General features: G+C 46.7%; 1 protein-coding gene across 1 annotated transcript in view; it reads left to right on the top strand.

Annotated features, from left to right (window-relative positions):
• Positions 1-21,008, top strand: part of LOC120051061 (titin) — a 115,062-nt gene that overhangs the window by 36,269 nt on the left and 57,785 nt on the right. Inside the window, exons 4-6 of the mRNA XM_038997681.1 lie at positions 18,808-18,921; positions 19,350-19,439; positions 20,734-20,862. Coding sequence (XP_038853609.1) covers positions 18,808-18,921; positions 19,350-19,439; positions 20,734-20,862 — 333 coding nt within the window. The remainder of the gene's footprint in view (positions 1-18,807; positions 18,922-19,349; positions 19,440-20,733; positions 20,863-21,008) is intronic.

Below are 21,008 nucleotides of genomic sequence, written 5' to 3'. Positions count from 1 at the left end.
AGCGCTGAAGTGCTGTCTACTCTCGTCCTTCCATCTGAAATTAGGTGTTCTGTGACTGGCTGAGCAGTCTTTATCAGAGTGTTCTGCCTATCTGATGGAAGCTTCATTATTGCTTGTCGCCTCTGAGGTAATTAACTAACTGCAGCACTGGAGGGAGGAAATGAACTCTGCTCTGCCTTTATGCCATCTCCTATTGAACGGCCCTTTTAATTACCCACTAACAGACAAACGTGTGCCGTAGGACGTCTGCATATATTTCAATACATTTCAGCAGACTGTAAGGGGAATTCCACTTTGTGTGTCTGTGTGTGTGTGTGTGCGCGTGCGTGCGTGCATGCGTGCGTGTGTGTGTGTGTGTGTGTGTGTGTGTGTGTGTGTGTGTGTGTGTGTGCTTTGTACACTCCTTTTCTTTCTTTGCTTCCGTTTCCTCAGTCTAATTCCTTTGCCATTCTGACAGTTCCAATCCACCACATGACCCTTTCTTGAAATACTGTGCATGACCTTGATGAGGTTGAAATTGCATGGAGGAAATAGTTAGTCTGATGCACCCAATGCTCTATTACACCAACACTCCTACTTACCACACAAGTACAGTACAACTCTCTCTCCCTTCAGCCCAGGTTGAGTTGGATAAAACTAGAGAGCTTGTGCCCGTTGGCAGTGTGGCTGTGCCCAGCATGTCATAGTGCCCGCCTGCCTTGCCCATCTGACCGTGGGTTGATGGGAGGGTGTTACTGGGGAGCAGGACTGCGGGCGGTCGTCTGGGTTGGCATGACCTCTGTCCGTCTGTCTGTCTGTCTCTGTCCCTCGATCAGTTTTTTATTTTTTTTATTTTTTGGGGGTGGTCCCTCGATCTGTTTGCATGCCTCGGTCAGCGTCAGTCACTGCGGTTACAAACTGTGTCTGAGTGTGTGGGGGCAGTATGTGTGTGTGGCAGGGATATGCTGTGGGACAGGGGTGTTCTTAGGGAGGATGTATTCTGGACTTCCAGACCAGGCTCCAGTCCAGACTTGGAGCCTGTATTCACTTAATCCTCTCTGACTCTTGATTTGCCTCAAATCCACTGTAGGACACAAGAGGATGTCATCAGCTATCTCATAGCGAGGTTGTGTAAATAGAAGATATGTTTATATGAAATAACGTCGACCCATTGATAGTAAGATATTAAGATATGTTTTTTTATATGTATAATAGCCACCTACTGGTGATGCAATTGTGCTAGACTACTTGCCCGTAGCATCTGGCCTTTTCTGCGTACATTGATTCCATTTATCATTATCAAAAGTAACCTTTTGGGGAGTAGAATAGAGTAGAGGCAGGAGGTATAAGTAGTAACTAGGTCAGAGAATTGAGACGTAAGGTGAATGCAGAGACGGGAAGCAACGTTTGGGAGCCATGAGAATGAGTGTGTGTGTTTGTGTGTTTGCGCTGCATGATGCCACTGGCTGCGATGCATGTAGGTATGCTACTGCATGGGGAAATGCTTGGAGTAGGCAGGTGTTGTAGTTGGCAGAACTGGTTCTGTTGTGATCGCTTTACTAACCAGCACTCTTGTTCTCTTCCCTATCGCCCCTCTCACCCACCATGTCCCCCCACTCCTATTCATACTCTTATACCCTCCTTCCCTTTCTCTTGGATCATCTCTCCATCTCTCTCTACCTCCTATCTACCATTCATCTCTCTGTCTGAGTGTCTCTCTCTCTTCTCTCATCCTCCTTTTCTTCCTCTCTTCCCTCTCCTCTCTCTTGTCCTTCCCCAACCCAAGCTTCAGAGGACTAGAACAAGCCACCGCCTGAGTGTCACCTGTGCTTCTGCTTCTCTGCACCTCTCCTCTCCCACTTCAGTACCCCCTCCCCCTATAACAACCACACCACCACCACCGCAATGCCCATCAGCCTGGAGACCTCTGTAGGAAACATTGTGGACCCTCTCCTGACTCTCGCCAGCCTTCCATCAGAATATGGGGGTTAGGGTGCTCCACTGCCGCCAGCATAAGTCCACTCTCTCTCCTACTCTGAGCCTAGAGGACTAAATGAGCAAAAATAAGCCTTCACCTACACAGATTATCAAGCACACAAGCAACACAGTAGCTATGCAGGTACAGACTCATACACACAAGGAACATTCAGACAGAATATACACACACACACACACGCAAACATATACACACACACACACACACACACACACACACACACACACACACGCAAACACATACACACACACACACGCAAACACACACGCAAACACACACGCAAACACATACACTAACACACACAGATGCTTTGAAACTCCATACACTCAAACCAGAGTATGAGTAGGGTCCTATACATTTTTTGTTTGTTACCTGATTCCATTTTTAGCAAAATTTCGTTTTTCTCCGTTTTGTTTTTCCAGGTTTCCATTTTCCCCTGTTGATTTCTTCATCAGGTTTTCCATTTCAAAATCACACTTTTTTAATAGAAAAACAACTGAATTGGATGTTATAAGTCCATGTTTTAACAACAATGTTTAAATAACATCAGGAGACCACTTTTGAGGTCTGGGCAAATGTAGAAATCTAGATCTTTGGGTGTAATGACTCTTTTAATTCTAGTGTGCAACTAGCAACAGGCTGCTGTTTAGCTGTCAAAACAAACAAAAACACTTGAATGATGCGAATAATCATGATATCATTCTGCCAGGCAAGCACAGTCTACTTTGTAGTTAACATTTCAACGAGAAGGGTGTTGGGAGTCTTTCCATCTACCAGAAGGTTTTCATTAGCATCACCGCTAAGGCCACACAAAGTGGTAGCCGTGCGCACCACTCATCCACAGACGGGGAGTTCTCGTTGCCTCCTCAGAAAGTTGCAGGAAATATACGAATCACTGATGCATTCTGTTCGTGTCATGATGAACTTGAGCAAATTAATTCATTGTCAGTATCTTTAGTCGATTCCCTATTAAGTCCAAGACATTGTAGAATATTGTTGAATTCCGCTGTAACGTCCGGATTCCGTGATTCCGTCCGCGTTCTCCGCATCGCACATTTTCTCGGGCCCTAGATGAGTGTTATAGGATGAGAGTACTGGGTGAGAGTACTGTTAATATGGCTGGTCATGATGACGGAGTACCGTCACAAACACGCCCGTCTGTCACCCTGTCCTCTTCTCATATCCCATATGGCCCCCTGGGCTTTTTCACATATTGTTCCAGGAAGTGATGCGTACTACTAGTAACTGTAATATATTACACACACATGGGCACGCCACGATTACTCTTCAACGCACATGCACCCACACTTGTTATTTATTCATAAGTGTAGTTTACATACTCACCCTTCCACAAAGTTTCTCCACACAATTTACAATGTAGCATCTCTCTCTTTCAATTCTCTCTCTCTCTCTCTCTCTCTCTCTCTCTCTCTCTCTCTCTCTCTCTCTCTCTCTCTCTCTCTTGTCTCACTCACTTTCTTGGTGATGTTTTATTATGCTTCAGTGGACAAGTTCATCTCCACACACACACACACATAAACTTTGATTTGATTTGACCCAGAGTACCACTGCCAGCCGCTCTCCTCCCGTCAGCACCTTGTCTCTTACTGGGATAGTTCTGCCAGCGTGTTCTCCTAACACCAAACTCACGCTGCTTCTAGCTCTGATGTCAGGTTGTCTCTGTCCTAAAAGTCTGGGCTGTTTCTGAAAGTCCCATTTTTTTCCTTCTCTCTAACACACTACTTTTTAACACATGCCACTCGACGTGAAAGTTCTCACGCTTTCTCATTCATCTGTCTTTTGTTTCATTTCAGTTTAAAGTAAATATCGTGAAAGTTAAGGATGACGTAAACACATTTACGCGGTTTACCAACCTCTTTTTCCCTGTGGCTTTGCTGTTCTCAGAAAGTCGTCCCCTTGATTTTGACTACTCTTCATGTTGTTGATATCCCCCTCCTCCACTGCTGGCTAGCGCATCTGTGTACAGCGCTCTTTTTATAGACTGTCCATCCGTCGTAGTTTGTCCATCTGTCTGCACCTTGTGCTAATAAACTCTTCCACAACCTGGCTTTGCATTCCTCTTTCTTCAGCGGTTAACCTCCAATTAACCCCTTGTTGATTCTGTGAATGTTGCTTTTTGCTTTTCAATGTTTGTTGATTCTGTCTTTTTATTTCCCGTTCAAATGATATCATGAAATGTTAATTCACTCCACCGAACTGTCGTTTTCTTGAAAGCTGCGAAAGAGTGGAGCTCCGCTGACACCATTCTTGCCATAGTAACCTTTCGATGCTGTGTGTTTTTGCCAAGTTACAACTTACATTAGACATGACACTCTGCTTCAGAAGCCTGCTGGTGGCCGAAACTGGTACACTTTAACAGGGCTCTTTTTTTTGCCTTTCTTAATATACATTATAATATATTATTAATATTAATAGACAAACGTCTTAATTAACCATCCATTTTAAGGATGGGCGATTTATATGGAATTCATTTGATTAATTCAAATGTATGTGTTTTCACAATATTCCAAATGCCTGAATCGCCAGAATGACGTTTTTTTTCCTTTTCGTTTTTCGTTTTATGATCGTTTATGTCCGCTTGTTTTAATGTTGTTTTTTTGGTCTCGTCTGACCAACTTCTTGTAGCAGGCGTTATAGAAAATGAACATACGTCTCATAAATGATCTCTCAAGCCCAAGCCCACATGCTGGTGAGTAGCCAGACAATCTGTATATTTCAAGTCGAGCCAACTTGGATCTATTTACTAGCTAACAGGGTAGAACAGTTACATTGTTATGAACACACCCTTCGGTTTGTCTCCAACTGTTTGAACACACTCCTTCACTCCTTCTGCTGTGACTGCGCCTTCCCATTTCACACACACACACACACACACACACACACACACACACACACACACACACACACACACACACACACACACACACACACACACACACACACACACACACACACACACACACACACACACACACACACACACACACCAAGCCCCTGCCACGCACAGCAACAACGCTGAAAGATCACTACTTCCTCTGACAACAAGCAGTTTCAACTCGCTATTTGCCTTTGAGGTTTGGTCCAACAAAGTCATTACTGTAATAGAGGAGAAGTGAACCTTTCTACCTGTTCCCTTTTTATGTTTCAACTCCTCAAACTGCGTGACGAGCAGCCCCCCTATCAAAACGGAAGTATCAATGAACATTGGATTCTGGAAAACGAATGCTCAGTTTCTGTTGCAAGCATTTTTCGCCCCCAGACTGTAGTACTAGCTATCGAGTCTGTGTTTTATAAATGTGCAATGAGCATAAAAACAAGTATATAAGGAGTTGGCAACTGGTTGTTATTCTGAGAAATAAGGTCGGCCACTTGATTTCAACATCTGAACAAAGTGGACAGGCTAGAATGTGTTCAAACAGTTGGAGACGAACAGAAGGGTGTGTTCATAACAATGTAACTGTTCTACCCTGTTAGCTAGTAAATAGATCCAAGTTGGCTAAACTTTAAATATACAGATTGTCTGGCTACTCACCAGCATGTGGGCTTGGGCTTGAGAGACTGCTTATGAGACGTGTGTTCATTTTCGATAATGCCTGCTACAAGAAGTTAGTCATTATTAGTGAATGTACATTATTCATGGGTCTGGTTACATTTGTAACAATAAGGGCATTTTGATAGACTTCAAAGCCAGATCAGTGATTACTGCAACAACAAAAAAGCAGGATGAGCTAGTTTGATAATTACATTTTTAGTGGGTCTTATGGTTGTGGAAGGCAGGTATAATTTCACCAGCCCTGAATTCATTTGATTATTGCTGACTGTTTGAAATGTAGTATATTTGACCTTTAATTGTACAACAAAGCGTATTTAGAATATTTTTTTTTTTAAATGAAGACATCGTGAATCACCCATAAGTTGAGATAGGGCTGGGCGATCCAAAAAATCCAAACTCCATTTGCCTCGGTCACAAACAGCACCTTGATTAATAGCATTAGCTTATTGAAATGGGGAATAGTTTTACCTGCAATGAAGTAGTCTGCTTGGTTTAGTAATGTTTCTGAAGAATAATGTTTCTTAGACTAATTAATGAATGCCACCCTTGCCTGATTCGTCATGGACTTTAATTAATCAAGCTACTTTAACAATACAAGAAGGACGGGAGACAGATGGATACGACCACAAAAAGACACTTGTTTTTTCCCTACTGTTTTGATGTCCTTGTCTAACACAGCCTTTACTCTTAGGAGAGCTCTGTCCTTCTTCGTTCATTTAACTTTACTCGCACACTTGTGAGATCAGATCATCCTGACCTGTCTATTCCTTCTCCTCTCTGTGCCATTAGACTGCAGTTAGCACTGTGTGTATCTGTGTGTCGATGTTCGTGTGTATGTGCTCTCCAGTTCTCTTCCGAGCGGAACAGGGGGCCTGGGTAGCACTGCTGCTGTGTGGCCTCTTGGCAGGCTTCTCTCTGTCTCTCCAGTCCGGGGGGAGAGCTCCAGCTCGAGCTGCAGCTATATGGGTCAGGTTGGCCTACTTACGGCTGGGGGCTGCAGGAGCAGCGGCTGGATGGCCCCACATCAGATGTGCTTCATGGGGAGGCAGAGCAGAGGAGAGCGGGGAGAACAGGACCGTCCCTCCAGAGACCCACAGGAGCCTGCCTCCGAGTCCTCAGAGCCCTGGTCCTGCCAGCTGTGTCACCCACAACCCTGGGAAAAGAGAGAGTGAGAGGGAGACTGCCCCTGCCATGGAGCGTGACGGAAAGAGAGAGGGAAAAGATAACTTTGACCTATACATTATACATACTTACTTTCATTAAAATGCAAAGATACAGAGCTGCCACCAGGAGAAAGGTAGGAAGAGAGTTTGACAGAAAGACTGAGACAGAGACCAAGAGAGACAGAGACCAAGAGAGACAGAGACCAAGAGAGACAGAGACCAAGAGAGACAGAGACCAAGAGAGACAGAGACCAAGAGAGACAGAGACCAAGAGAGAGAGAGACCAAGAGAGAGAGACCAAGAGAGAGAGAGACAGAGACTGAGAGAGACAGAGACTGAGACAGAGACTGAAAGAGAGACAGACAGAGACTGAAAGAGAGACAGACAGAGACTGAAAGAGAGACAGACAGAGACTGAGAGAGAGACAGACAGAGACTGAGAGAGAGACAGATAGAGACTGAGAGAGACAGACAGAGACAGACAGAGAGAGAGACAGACAGAGACAGACAGAGAGAGAGACAGACAGACAGAGACAGACAGAGAGAGAGACAGACAGACAGAGACTGAGAGAGACAGACAGAGACTGAGAGAGATAGAGACAGTTATTGAGACAGACATAGACTGAGAGAAACATAAACTAAGAGAGACAGACAGACAGACAGAGACTGAGAGCGACAGACAGAGACTGAGAGGCAGAGAGACAGACAAAGACTGACAGAGACAGTTTTTGAGAGACAGACAGACATTGAGAGAGACAGAGACTGATAGAGACAGATAGAGACAGACAGACTGAGACTGAGACAGACAGACTGAGACTGAGAGAGACAGACTGAGACTGAGAGAGACAGACTGAGACTGAGAGAGACAGACTGAGACTGAGAGAGACAGACTGAGACTGAGAGAGACAGACTGAGACTGAGAGAGACAGACTGAGAGACAGACAGCGACTGAGAGAGACAGACAGCGACTGAGAGAGACAGACAGCGACTGAGAGAGACAGACAGCGACTGAGAGAGACAGACAGCGACTGAGAGAGACAGACTGAGACTGAGAGAGAGAGACAGACAGCGACTGAGAGAGACAGACAGCGACTGAGAGAGACAGACAGCGACTGAGAGAGACAGACAGCAACTGAGAGAGACAGACAGCGACTGAGAGAGACAGACAGTGACTGAGAGAGACAGACTGAGAGAGAGAGACAGACTGAGAGAGACAGACAGCGACTGAGAGAGACAGACTGAGACTGAGAGAGACAGACAGCGACTGAGAGAGACGGACAGCGACTGAGAGAGACGGACAGCGACTGAGAGAGACGGACAGCGACTGAGAGAGACGGACAGCGACTGAGAGAGACAGACAGCGACTGAGAGAGACAGACTGAGAGAGACAGACAGAGACTGAGAGACAGACAGCGACTGAGAGACAGACAGAGACTGAGAGAGACAGACAGAGACTGAGAGAGAGACGGAGACAGACATAGACTGAGAGAGACAGAGACAGTTATTGAGACAGACATAGACTGAGAGACACAGAGACTGAGAGCAACAGACATAGACTGAGATGCAGACAGACAGACTGGGAGAGACAGACAGATAGAGACGAACAGAGACAGACTGAGACTGAGAGAGACAGACAGACTGAGCGAGACAGACAGATTGAGAGAGACAGAGACGGAGAAAGATTGATAGAGACAGAAACTGAGAGAGACATGGCCAGTTATTGCGAGAGACAGAGACGGACAGAGAGAGAAAAGACAGACTGAGAGAGCCAGACAGAGACTGGGAGAGACAGAGAATGAGAGACTGAGAGAGACAGACAGAGACTGAGAGAGACAGACAGACTGAGAGAGACAGACAGAGACTGAGAGAGACAGACAGAGACTGAGAGAGACAGACAGACTGAGAGAGACAGAGACGGAGAGAGACAGAGACAGACAGACTGAGAGAGACAGACAGATTGAGAGCGACAGAGACGGAGAGAGACTGAGAGAGACATGGCCAGTTATTGCGAGAGACAGAGACGGAGAGAGACAGAGAAAAGACAGAGACAGACAGCGACTGAGAGAGAGACAGACAGCGACTGAGAGAGAGACAGACAGCGACTGAGAGAGAGACAGACAGCGACTGAGAGAGACAGACAGCGACTGAGAGAGACAGACAGCGACTGAGAGAGACAGACAGCGACTGAGAGAGATAGACAGCGACTGAGAGAGACAGACAGCGACTGAGAGAGACAGACAGCGACTGAGAGAGACAGACAGCGACTGAAAGAGACAGACAGCTACTGAGAGAGACAGACAGAGACTGAGAGAGACAGACAGAGACTGAGAGAGACAGACAGAGACTGAGAGAGACAGACAGCGACTGAGAGAGATAGACAGCGACTGAGAGAGACAGACAGCGACTGAGAGAGACAGACAGCGACAGAGAGACAGACAGAGACTGAGAGAGACAGACAGCGACTGAGAGAGACAGACAGCGACTGAGAGAGAGATAGAGACTGAGAGAGAGACGGAGACAGACATAGCCTGAGAGAGACAGACATAGCCTGAGAGAGACAGACAGCAACTGAGAGAGACAGACAGAGACTGAGAGAGACAGACAGCGACTGAGAGAGACAGACAGCGACTGAGAGAGACAGACAGCGACTGAGAGAGACAGACAGCGACTGAGAGAGACAGACAGCGACTGAGAGAGACAGACAGCGACTGAGAGACAGACAGCGACTGAGAGAGACAGACAGCGACTGAGAGAGACAGACAGCGACTGAGAGAGACAGACTGAGAGAGACAGACAGAGAGAGATAGACAGCGACTGAGAGAGACAGACAGCGACTGAGAGAGACAGACAGCGACTGAGAGAGATAGACAGAGACTGAGAGAGACAGACAGCGACTGAGAGAGACAGACAGAGACTGAGAGAGACAGACAGCGACTGAAAGAGACAGACATCGACTGAGAGAGACAGACATCGACTGAGAGAGACGGACAGCGACTGAGAGAGACAGACAGCGACTGAGAGAGACAGACAGCGACTGAGAGAGACAGACAGCGACTGAGAGAGAAAGACAGCGACTGAGAGAGACAGACAGCGACTGAGAGAGACAGACAGCGACTGAGAGAGACAGACAGCGACTGAGAGAGACAGACAGAGACTGAGAGAGACAGACAGAGACTGAGAGACAGACAGAGACTGAGAGACAGACAGAGACTGAGAGACAGACAGCGACTGAGAGAGACAGACAGCGACTGAGAGAGACAGACAGAGACAGAGAGACACAGACCGACTGAGAGAGACAGACTGAGAGAGACAGACAGAGACTGAGAGACAGACAGAGACTGAGAGAGAGACGGAGACAGACATAGACTGAGAGAGACAGACAGCAACTGAGAGAGACAGACAGAGACAGAGAGACATGGCCAGTTATTGCGAGAGACACAGACGGAGAGAGACAGAGAAAAGACGGAGACAGAGAGAGCTAGAGACAGAGACAGAGAGACTTAGAGGGAGAGACATAGACTGAGAGACATAGACTGAGAGAGACAAAGACAGAGACTTAGAGAGACAAAGACAGAGACTTAGAGAGACAAAAACAGAGACTTAGAGAGACAAAGACAGAGACTTAGAGAGACAAAGACTTAGAGAGACAGAGACAGGGACTGAGAGAGACAGGCACTGAGAGACAGAGACAAAGACTGATACTGAGAGAGAGAGATATGGACTGAGATAGACAGTGACAGAGAGACGGAGACTGAGAGAGACAGAGAGACTGAGGAAGACGGAGCGACTGAGAGAGAGACAGAGAGAGACTGAGGAAGATGGAGAGACAGAGGGAGAGGGAGACGGAGAGACTGAGAGAGATAAATACCTGTTCAGGTGGCAATGTAATGGAGAGATGGTTGGGAAGAAGTGGAATGAGCTCACTTCATCATATTCATCTACGTTGAAGTGTACTGTATGTATTAGCCTATATGGTAATGTACTTGATACGATCCATCTTTATGCTCCTTATGGAGGACTGAAGATGGAAGCTCACCACCTACAATCAAACAAAAACCTCTTGGAGTACTCAAAACACTATTACTGGGAGTACTCAAAACACTATTACTGGGAGTACTCAAAACACTAATACTGGGAGTACTCAAAACACTATTACTGGGAGTACTCAAAACACTATTACTGGGAGTACTCAAAACACTATTACTGGGAGTACTCAAAACACTATTACTGTGAATTCATGCAAGCCAAAGTGTTAACACACAGGCTTTCAGCAAAAACCGCTGCAGTGCATGTGAACGCATGCCAAAGCCTGACGCTCTTTTCATCCCAATAACCTATGAACAAGAACGGTGGCTAAACGCCCTACATATTCACGATCTGCCTTTTTAATCGTGTAGCTTGGGAAAGCACACAGTGTATCCTCATTCCTCCTCTGAGGTGGAAGCTGTCTCTTTCATCTTCTGCAGTTTCCACATGTAATGCTCTGATCCCCCATCATCCCCCATCCCAATGACTTTAAACCCAAACTGGAGCCTTCCGAATGCCTTCATGGTGTACTGTGGGACAGGGAGATGGACCGTGTTGTCCCACCGTGTGACTGGGAGCTGTAATAGAGATGAAATGAACACTAAAGGGAACACTATTCTATGCATTTCTGTCCCCAACAGACTCTGTCTTAGACAGGGCTGTGGGGTGTTTAAAGAAGGCTATCAAAAGGAGGTGTGGTGGAATGGCAGACTCTATCGTGAGGTCACTGGGTCAGACTTTGGGTCCTTGAAAAGCGCCATATAAATATAATGTATTATAATTATTATGGAACAGGAGGGGTCACTCAAGTGCAGAGCTGTGTGTGAATGTGTGTTGGGTTTTTTTGTCTTACACTTGTCGTGTAATATGGACGTGTGTGTGTGTGTGTGTGTGTGTGTGTGTGTGTGTGTGTGTGTGTGTGTGTGTGTGTGTGTGTGTGTGTGTGTGTGTGTGTGTGTGTGTGTGTGTGTGTGTGTGTGTGTGTGTGTGTGTGTGTGTGTGTAGTCGTGTCAGTAGCCCATTGCCTCAGTGCTCCCTCTGCTTTGACTAACCTGTGCTGCAGACCTGCGGCCTATCTGCTCTCTGTGGGAGTGATGCAGAGTGGAATGGGTACCTGCAGCTGTGTGTCCCCCCCCCCCTACGGCGGTGTCCCACCTTTCTCTTTAAGACCTGTCAATGACCACACTCCTCACCAATTGTCCCCCTGTCTCCTGCATTAGCCCTCTGGCTTAGATAGAACATAAGATGTATTAGATCAAATTTGGGTTCAATACTCCTTTAAAGAAATGAGGATGGCCCGCGCTCACAGAACTCAGTATGTTGAACTAATCCGGATGTTCACTATCCAGGTATACAGGTAACTACCAAAATAAGGGAACCACTTGAGTAAATGAGGGATACAAAGTATACTGAAAGCAGGTGCTTCCACACAGGTGTGGTTCCTGAGTTAATAAATGAACATCCCATCATGCTTAGGGTCATGTCTAAATATGCCCCGTTGGCCATTATTCTGGCTACCATGGCTAGAAGAAGAGATCTGTGGCTTTGAAAGAGGTGTCTAAAAGGAGCATGGAGCTGTTTAAAGTGTGTGTTTCAGTCACCAGATCTCAACCCAATTGAACACTTATGGGAGATTCTGGAGCGGCGCCTGAGACAGTGTTTTTTCCACCACCATCAACAAAACACCAAATTATGGAATATTCTCGTTGAAGAATAACTGTTGAATCCCTCCGATCGAGTTCCAGACACTTGTAGAATCTATGTCAAGGTGCAATGAAACTGTTCTGGCGGCTCGTTACCCGTTATCACATCTTTGCCCACTTCTGACCACTTTCCTTTATCTGTGATTTACAGTACCACCCTCTCTATACAATCTACTAACTCACCCAGGAGGACTCCCTCCACTCAGCACAGATGTGTGTCTTTACAGATGAGGGTGAAATGGGTTCTATCGTTTCTGACCTAAATGGACTTAATTTCCCTGGGATTTTATTCCCTCTGATTTATTTGTATCAACGCCTTCCAAATGATATAACCCCTCAGCCTTAATCCTGAGGCTAACCACTGGGAAGATCAATGGAGCTGCTGCTAACAGGGTTCTACATGGGCAGCCAGGCGATGGCCGCTTTACAGACGGGGGCAGGCACACACACACACACTATACACACACACACACACACACTATACACACATGCGGCTCAGCATTCAGCTTAATTCTGACTGTGTGTGTGTGTGTGTGTGTGTGTGTGTGTGTGTGTGTGTGTGTGTGTGTGTGTGTGTGTGTGTGTGTGTGTGTGTGTGTGTGTGTGTGTGTGTGTGTGTGTGTGTGTGTGTGTGATATTCCAAAGGGATTGACATCAAAAGCTGAAGAGCGGCAGGCTGTGGCAATTAAATAACCCTGAGCTGTGATCTAATGACCCTGCATCCGTGGATCACATGTATCATCCTGTCTGAATGCAGAAGAGCAGTCTTCTATGTCCATGTGTCATCCTATCTGACTGCAGAAGAGCCGTCTTCTATGTCCATGTGTCATCCTATCTGACTGCAGAAGAGCCGTCTTCTATGTCCATGTGTCATCCTGTCTGACTGCAGAAGAGCCGTCTTCTATGTCCATGTGTCATCCTATCTGACTGCAGAAGAGCCGTCTTCTATGTCCATGTGTCATCCTGTCTGACTGCAGAAGAGCCGTCTTCTATGTCCATGTGTCATCCTATCTGACTGCAGAAGAGCCGTCTTCTATGTCCATGTGTCATCCTGTCTGACTGCAGAAGAGCCGTCTTCTATGTCCATGTGTCATCCAGTCTGACCGCAGAAGAGCCGTCTTCTATGTCCATGTGTCATCCAGTCAGACCGCAGAAGAGCAGTCTTCTATGTCCATGTGTCATCCAGTCTGACCGCAGAAGAGCGGTCTTCTATGTCCACGTGTCATCCAGTCTGACCGCAGAAGAGCAGTCTTCTATGTCCATGTGTCATCCAGTCAGACCGCAGAAGAGCAGTCTTCTATGTCCATGTGTCATCCAGTCAGACCGCAGAAGAGCAGTCTTCTATGTCCATGTGTCATCCAGTCAGACTGCAGAAGAGCCGTCTTCTATGTCCATGTGTCATCCAGTCTGACCGCAGAAGAGCAGTCTGCTATGTCCATGTGTCATCCAGTCAGACCGCAGAAGAGCTGTCTTCTATTTCCTGTGTCATCCTGTCTGACTGCAGAAGAGCAGTCTTCTATGTCCATGTGTCATCCTGTCTGACCGCAGAAGAGCAGTCTGCTATGTCCATGTGTCATCCTGTCTGACTGCAGAAGAGCAGTCTTCTATGTCCATGTGTCATCCAGTCTGACCGCAGAAGAGCAGTCTTCTATGTCCATGTGTCATCCAGTCTGACCGCAGAAGAGCGGTCTTCTATGTGCATGTGTCATCCAGTCAGACCGCAGAAGAGCAGTCTTCTATGTCCATGTGTCATCCAGTCAGACCGCAGAAGAGCAGTCTTCTATGTCCATGTGTCATCCAGTCTGACCGCAGAAGAGCAGTCTTCTCTGTCCATGTGTCATCCTGTCTGACCGCAGAAGAGCCGTCTTCTATGTCCATGTGTCATCCTGTCTGACCGCAGAAGAGCAGTCTTCTATGTGCATGTGTCATCCTGTCTGACCGCAGAAGAGCAGTCTTCTATGTCCATGTGTCATCCTGTCTGACCGCAGAAGAGCAGTCTTCTATGTCCATGTGTCATCCTGTCTGACCGCAGAAGAGCAGTCTTCTATGTCCATGTGTCATCCTGTCTGACCGCAGAAGAGCAGTCTTCTATGTGCATGTGTCATCCTGTCTGACCGCAGAAGAGCAGTCTTCTATGTCCATGTGTCATCCTGTCTGACCGCAGAAGAGCAGTCTTCTATGTCCATGTGTCATCCTGTCTGACCGCAGAAGAGCAGTCTTCTATGTCCATGTGTCATCCTGTCTGACCGCAGAACAGCAGTCTTCTATGTCCATGTGTCATCCTGTCTGACCGCAGAAGAGCAGTCTTCTATGTCCATGTGTCATCCTGTCTGACCGCAGAAGAGCAGTCTTCTATGTCCATGTGTCATCCTGTCTGACCGCAGAAGAGCAGTCTTCTATGTCCATGTGTCATCCTGTCTGACCGCAGAAGAGCAGTCTTCTATGTCCACGTGTCATCCAGTCTGACCGCAGAAGAGCAGTCTTCTATGTCCATGTGTCATCCTGTCTGACCGCAGAAGAGCAGTCTTCTATTTCCTGTGTCATCCAGTCTGACCGCAGAAGAGCAGTCTTCTATGTCCATGTGTCATCCTGTCTGACCGCAGAAGAGCAGTCTTCTATGTCCATGTGTCATCCTGTCTGACCGCAGAAGAGCAGTCTTCTATGTCCATGCATTTATGTGGTTTTAGCTCTTTTGTGCCTTTTTCTTTTGTTTGAAATTTGAATGTAATATACATTACATTTTTTATTTGCGTTGTTATAGGGACAATTCACTACAACATCAACGCTTATCAGACGTTTGCACATCTGTTGGAGGTGGGATTATCTTTCCCCCAAATCAGTATTCTTCGGAGGTGCCCCTGTGGTGCTCCCCTCGTCCCTCGCCCTATCTGCCGGCGTGTGTACCCAGCATGCGGAAATCCGAATGGGGATAAGAAGGGGGGAAAAGCTGGGGTCAGCTGTAGGACAACACTGTGGAGTTAGCCGAGTTAGCGTAGCCTAGCATAGTCTTCTGTCCAGCTGTGTGGCACGGGGCCAATCCTGACACTTCCACTGCTTTGTCATTTTGTTTTGCTCTGCCTTCCTTACCACCCAGTCGTATTGATTACATTACACGTTACAACCACAGAGGAAATGTACAGAGGTTTTGAAGTGTTCTGTCCCCACACTAAGTTGGGCTCAAATAGTGGGCTGAATAATTCATATTTATATATCTCTTCTAACTAATATGTGAATGGCTGAATTTGCTATGGGAGAACTCAAAACCAAAGCTGTGTTGCTGAGTCCTATTTAGAGAGATACATTTCAGTGTTTCCTCAATATTCATTTAGCAGTGGCGGGCCGCCGCTGCTAAATTGTTGTCGCCACTCCAAGAGATATGAGGTAAAAAATAATCGAGATGGTCAAACCCTGACAGTATAAACGACTAAAATCAGATAATAAATATGTAGAACAGTTAAAAGAGCTTTATATATTTTTTAAATGAGATCATCTTTGAGAACTAACAATCACCAATAAAAAAATGGACTCAAAGAATCTAAAATTCCAAAAATGTTTGAGTCACTCGGATAGCATAAGAACAAGGCATAAGCCATGGCATAATGTGTAGAATTGTAGGAAATTAGCTCTTGGCTGCAGAGACAAAAATAGCTACATTTTGTCTCTGTGGCCAAGAAGATGGCCTTTTTTAAAACGTTGGTCTGAAACCACACAATTGGCCCATGCCCACTACCACGCCATACGTCCACTAACTTTGCCACCTTTGCTGAAAAATAATCCTATGGGAAACACTGCATTTACCCTGTCCAGGTGTCTAATCCTCTAATCCTAAATGACAGGGGTCGGGACAGGGGTCGGGACAGGGGTCGGGACAGGAGTCGGGACAGGGACGGGAGTCGGGACAGGGACGGGAGTCGGGACAGGGACGGGAGTCGGGACAGGGACGGGAGTCGGCCAGTTCCTTTATGGCTGCAGTTAAAAGCAGAGCCTAGCACTCTTCAAATGTTATGTCACAGAACATCCATTTGAAATTGAACACTTTAAACGGCTCTCTAATCTACATACAGTGTCTACTGCACATGAGCGGACCAGAATGCCGCTGGGTTGTACTTGAGATTCAGGTGGTGATTGTGTCACACCCATCCATCCATTTACAGAGGGACTTTATCTCTCCAACTCTGAAAGCCAGCGCGACTGGCCCTGTAAGATGCTGTCTGCTCAGCTGAACCATGACAGGGATATACTGTATAAATAGTCGCCACACACACACACACACACACACACACACACACACACACACACACTGAGAACCTCTGCCCAGAGAAACGGCAGCAGTGATCTAGGTCAGACAGCGCCATAGAGTATGCTAGGAGCTGGAGATACAGAGGGATGGAAGGAGGAGTAGAGAGATGGAGGGATAAAACTCCGGGCAAAGGCATCCAAAGGTTTACTCTCTTCTTCTTTCTGAGCCAGAAAGTCCTTAATTATGGTGTACCAATCTTTCACCCCTTCCTCTCCCACCCCGTCTGGGGCCCCTTCATTTTTGCCCTGTTTTGTTTTTCCCCAATGCCCTTAAACAAACCCATTGTGTTCAGTTGGGCTGGTGTGTTTCAATAGCTAACAGCTTGTTGACTGAACAATGGGTGGGCATGCGGCCTTGCTCCCCACGCTGGGTTCCCGGGGGCAAGCTGATACGAGTGCTACATGACTTGGCATGTTTGGGTCCAGACGCCCACGCAACCCCAGTCTGAAGTTGATTTACTTAGTGATGTGTGTGAATTCTGGAGTGTTGGGCTGCCTGGAGCTGTCAGTGTCCCACTGTTTCAGATGCTTTCTTGACCCTTGATCAACCCACCCGGGCCTTTCTCTCTTCTGGGTTGTCCTCAACGCTCGCTTGGCTCACATCTTCACAAAGATCCAATCACTGTCCTCTTATCCAAGTATTAACCTCTTACTGTGTCCCCACTTTTCCTAACATTCATTTATTAGTTCTGCCGACCATTCTAGATCCCCAAGCCCCCTGAGTGCCCTGTCCCAGTTCCCTGGGGAGAGGCTCACGAGACATGCCTCATCACGAATTGGAGGCATTCAGACACGGTCTTGTTCAGTCCATCTCGTTTGAGCTTTCGGAGTATCTCAAATCAAATGTTATTTGTCACATGCGCCGAATACAACAGCTGTAGACCTTACCGTGAAATACTTACTTACAAGCCCTTAACCAACAATGCAGTTCAACAAATAGAGTTAAGAAAATATTTACCAAATAAACTGAAGTAAAAAAATAAAAAAATACGAAAATAGAGAAATAACAAATAATTAAAGAGCAACAATAAAATAACAGTAGCGAGGCTATATACAGGGGGTACAGGTACAGAGTCAATGTGAGGGGGGACAGGTTAGTCGAGGTAATATGTACATTGTGTTGCTCAGTTATCTTGACTGGTTTCCCAGTGTGAGGATGAAAACTGCAATTTCATAGCCATATTCTGTGTTTTTAGTTTTTCAAACATATTAAGCCAGGAATGCCCTTTTCTAAACTGCTCTGCCAGATTTCAGCACCTTGGACAGTAACCCAGCAAACTAGCAAAGTCCAGAGAACAAACCTAAAAAGAACCAGCCTATTTGTCTTTCCTCTCACCTCTGCAATGTTAACAGCCTCTCTGATTCAACTGTTTTGTGTCTCCTCTTGTCTCTCTGAATAGGCATGTGTATTATCGAGCGCTGAGACACACACATGCACTCACACACACGCACAGCCACGTGAGGACACATGGAAGTTCAAATTCCCCCCGCCTGCCCCCCTCAGTCTACTACTGTCTAGCTTTTGGAACCGGCACTGCTGTGTTTGTGACTTTGGGTGTTGTCCTGTCCACCCGCGTCACTGTCACCCTCAATGGAACTGCATGGGTACAGAGGGAGGCGGGTGGAGGGACGTTGGGGGGGTTGGGAGAGTGCCGCTCTCCCACAGCGGCCAAATAACAGCCACATCGGATCAGACGACCAGACGGAGGGCCTAGATAGTAGAGTCAGGACCCAGAGGCGGGAGGGCAGGACAGAGGTGGGAGGGCGGGGGGGCAGAACCAGTCACAGACGGGGAGAAGTGACCCCGTCCCAGGCTACTGCAGCCACTGATCAGCACAGAGCTACTGCGTACACAGAGATACAGCTGAGACTGCACTGGAAAGAAATAGGGGAAAGGATTCCCAATATCAAATGCTGTTTTAGATTTAACAGGCTTGATAGCTCTTTATTTAGAGGAGAAATTACAGGTGAGTGAGTGAGAGGTTTGTGTGTTTTGATGTACAGTTAGTGGACAGGTGCGGTGTGTTGCCAGAGGGTGGAACTAATGTGAGGTGTTCTGTGTTTCCAGTTACTGCAGGTTCTAAAGTGACACCTGGGGGACAGATAACAGCGTCACGCCCAGAACCACAGGGGGAAGTGCGTCCCAATTCGTCAGAGCAGCAAGTCTTTGCAGCCCTCTCAGGTAAGAGACCTGATGCTGCACTATTTCATAATGTTTACCCTGAAGTTTATCTCATCTATTGATTTGGAGAGCTGGTAGAGATCTGAACTCATCTCCTACAGGTGTGACTGAAGTGATGTGTTGTTCACCCTTAAAGAGAGGACTGTTCTGCATTTTCAGTGTTCAGTTTGTGGTGGAGGGTCTCATGCTTAGTCTACTCACACCCATCTCTGTCTCTCTATCTCTCTCTCTCTCTCTATGTCTCTCTCTGTCTCTCTCTGTCTCTCACTCTCTGTCTCTCTCTCTCTCTTTCTCTGTGGATTTGTCTGCTTCCATTTACTTCTCTCTGATCCTTCATTACTCATGCCCTTTCCTCTGCCCCCCCCTCTTTTGATCTTCCCTTCCTTCCTCCCCTCTATCTCTCTCCCCTTATCTCTCTCTCTCTGCAGGCTCCATGGCAGGCTTCCCTGATCATTGGAGCTCCCAGCGCAACAACCCGCCCCAGATGATGGACAGTGGACTGATGGGAGATTCTTCAGGTGGACTCTTTGATTCAATTGTCAATATTTGAGCAACACACATCCTACATCCCATTGTCAGAGTAATAGCATCCATTACGAACAAATTAGGTCTCTAGATTCCTAGATATGAGGAATTCTTTGTAAATCGATAAGTAGTACGCCGTCATATATTAAATGTATGATGTACTTTCTTTTGATCATGTCATAACTGGCTACTTCCCATTTGAACTTCATATGACGTTTACATTCACACAATAAGAATGTGTGCAAGCTAAAAAATGAAATATTGTAAACATGTAATACATTACATAGACTATGCAATGAGTGTTAAAAAAACATTGTTTTATAGAGTATGAACTCAGTGCCTGTAAAACTGAGCACACTGATTTGCCACATTGGTGGCTTGGGAGTTGTGACTGGCCTGATTTGTTATGGGCTGAGTTGAGTTGAGCCTTTACGATGCCAGACTCGGCAGATACAGCCCTGTCACAACCTTTGTCATCTCAGTGCTACTGAATCACTGCTGAAAGGCTAGTCACTTGAAGACACACACACACAAAAGGAAAGAGGCATGCACACACACACTCAGGGAGACACATGCACACACACACACAAACAGTAGCTGTGAATCCCCACGAGGAACCAACGGATGACATTTTGAAGGGGTTGCTGGGTGTTTTGTCTGAGTCATTGCTTTACGGCTTCAATCGATGTGTCAGCGCCTCATTCCCCCCCCCCCCCCCCATTTCTTCGAGGTTCTCCAGCCAACTGCCACCGACATGGAATTCTCATCACCATGTCACTTCCTCTCTGTCTGTGACATTTCCACTGCACTTGCCTCAGAAGGTGTTGCTAGCCAGTCCTCACTCAGGAGAATGGCCCTCGTTGAGGAATAGAAGTCCATTTAGCGGGGCCCATTTTCAAATGTCTCCGTCCCTCGTTACTGCGCCTGAAAGGCTTCATCCTATCATGACTCATCTTTTGAACATTCCTCAATGAGCTCCCTGGATTGGCTCATTCCGTCTGCCTGTGTTATGACTTATGTTCGACCTATTCATTGGCCCGTCTGAGGTTGATCTAAGCTCTGATTGCTACTGCTCTGTGTGACATTTGTCTGACTCTGTATCAGGATCAATTTGAAGCGGTTCTGGGCCCATATTCACGAAGCACCTCAGACTAGAAGTGCTGATCAAGAATCGGTTTTGCCTTTTAGATTATAATGAACATGATTAAATGGATAGAGTGGGGGTTGATCCATCGGAGATGCTGTGTGAATACAGGGGTTGATTGTTTCTTTGTGTCTGTGTGACAGGTTTCTCCCAGCCTGCTATGGGGATGGAGATGGGGATAGCTCCACTATCGACAGAGAGGCCTCCCAGCATCGCAGAGCCCCAGAAGCCCCCACCTCAGGCAGCCAACCCAGCTAAGGACATGTCTGCAGGTAAAAGGAAACACACATTAAGAAACACACATTATCACTATTAGTAACAGTGCCTATGCCGAAGTGCCCACCTCAGTACCTAGTTCAGTAACTGTCAGTACCTATCAACATCTTCAGCCAGCTCTTAAGGCCTACAGTTGAAGTCA

This window comes from Salvelinus namaycush, chromosome 7 (genome assembly GCF_016432855.1).
Source record: "Salvelinus namaycush isolate Seneca chromosome 7, SaNama_1.0, whole genome shotgun sequence".
NCBI classification, from domain to species: Eukaryota; Metazoa; Chordata; class Actinopteri; order Salmoniformes; family Salmonidae; genus Salvelinus; species Salvelinus namaycush.
The sequence above is the reverse complement of the archived record's forward strand: the minus strand, read 5'-3'. Positions and strand labels throughout refer to the sequence as shown.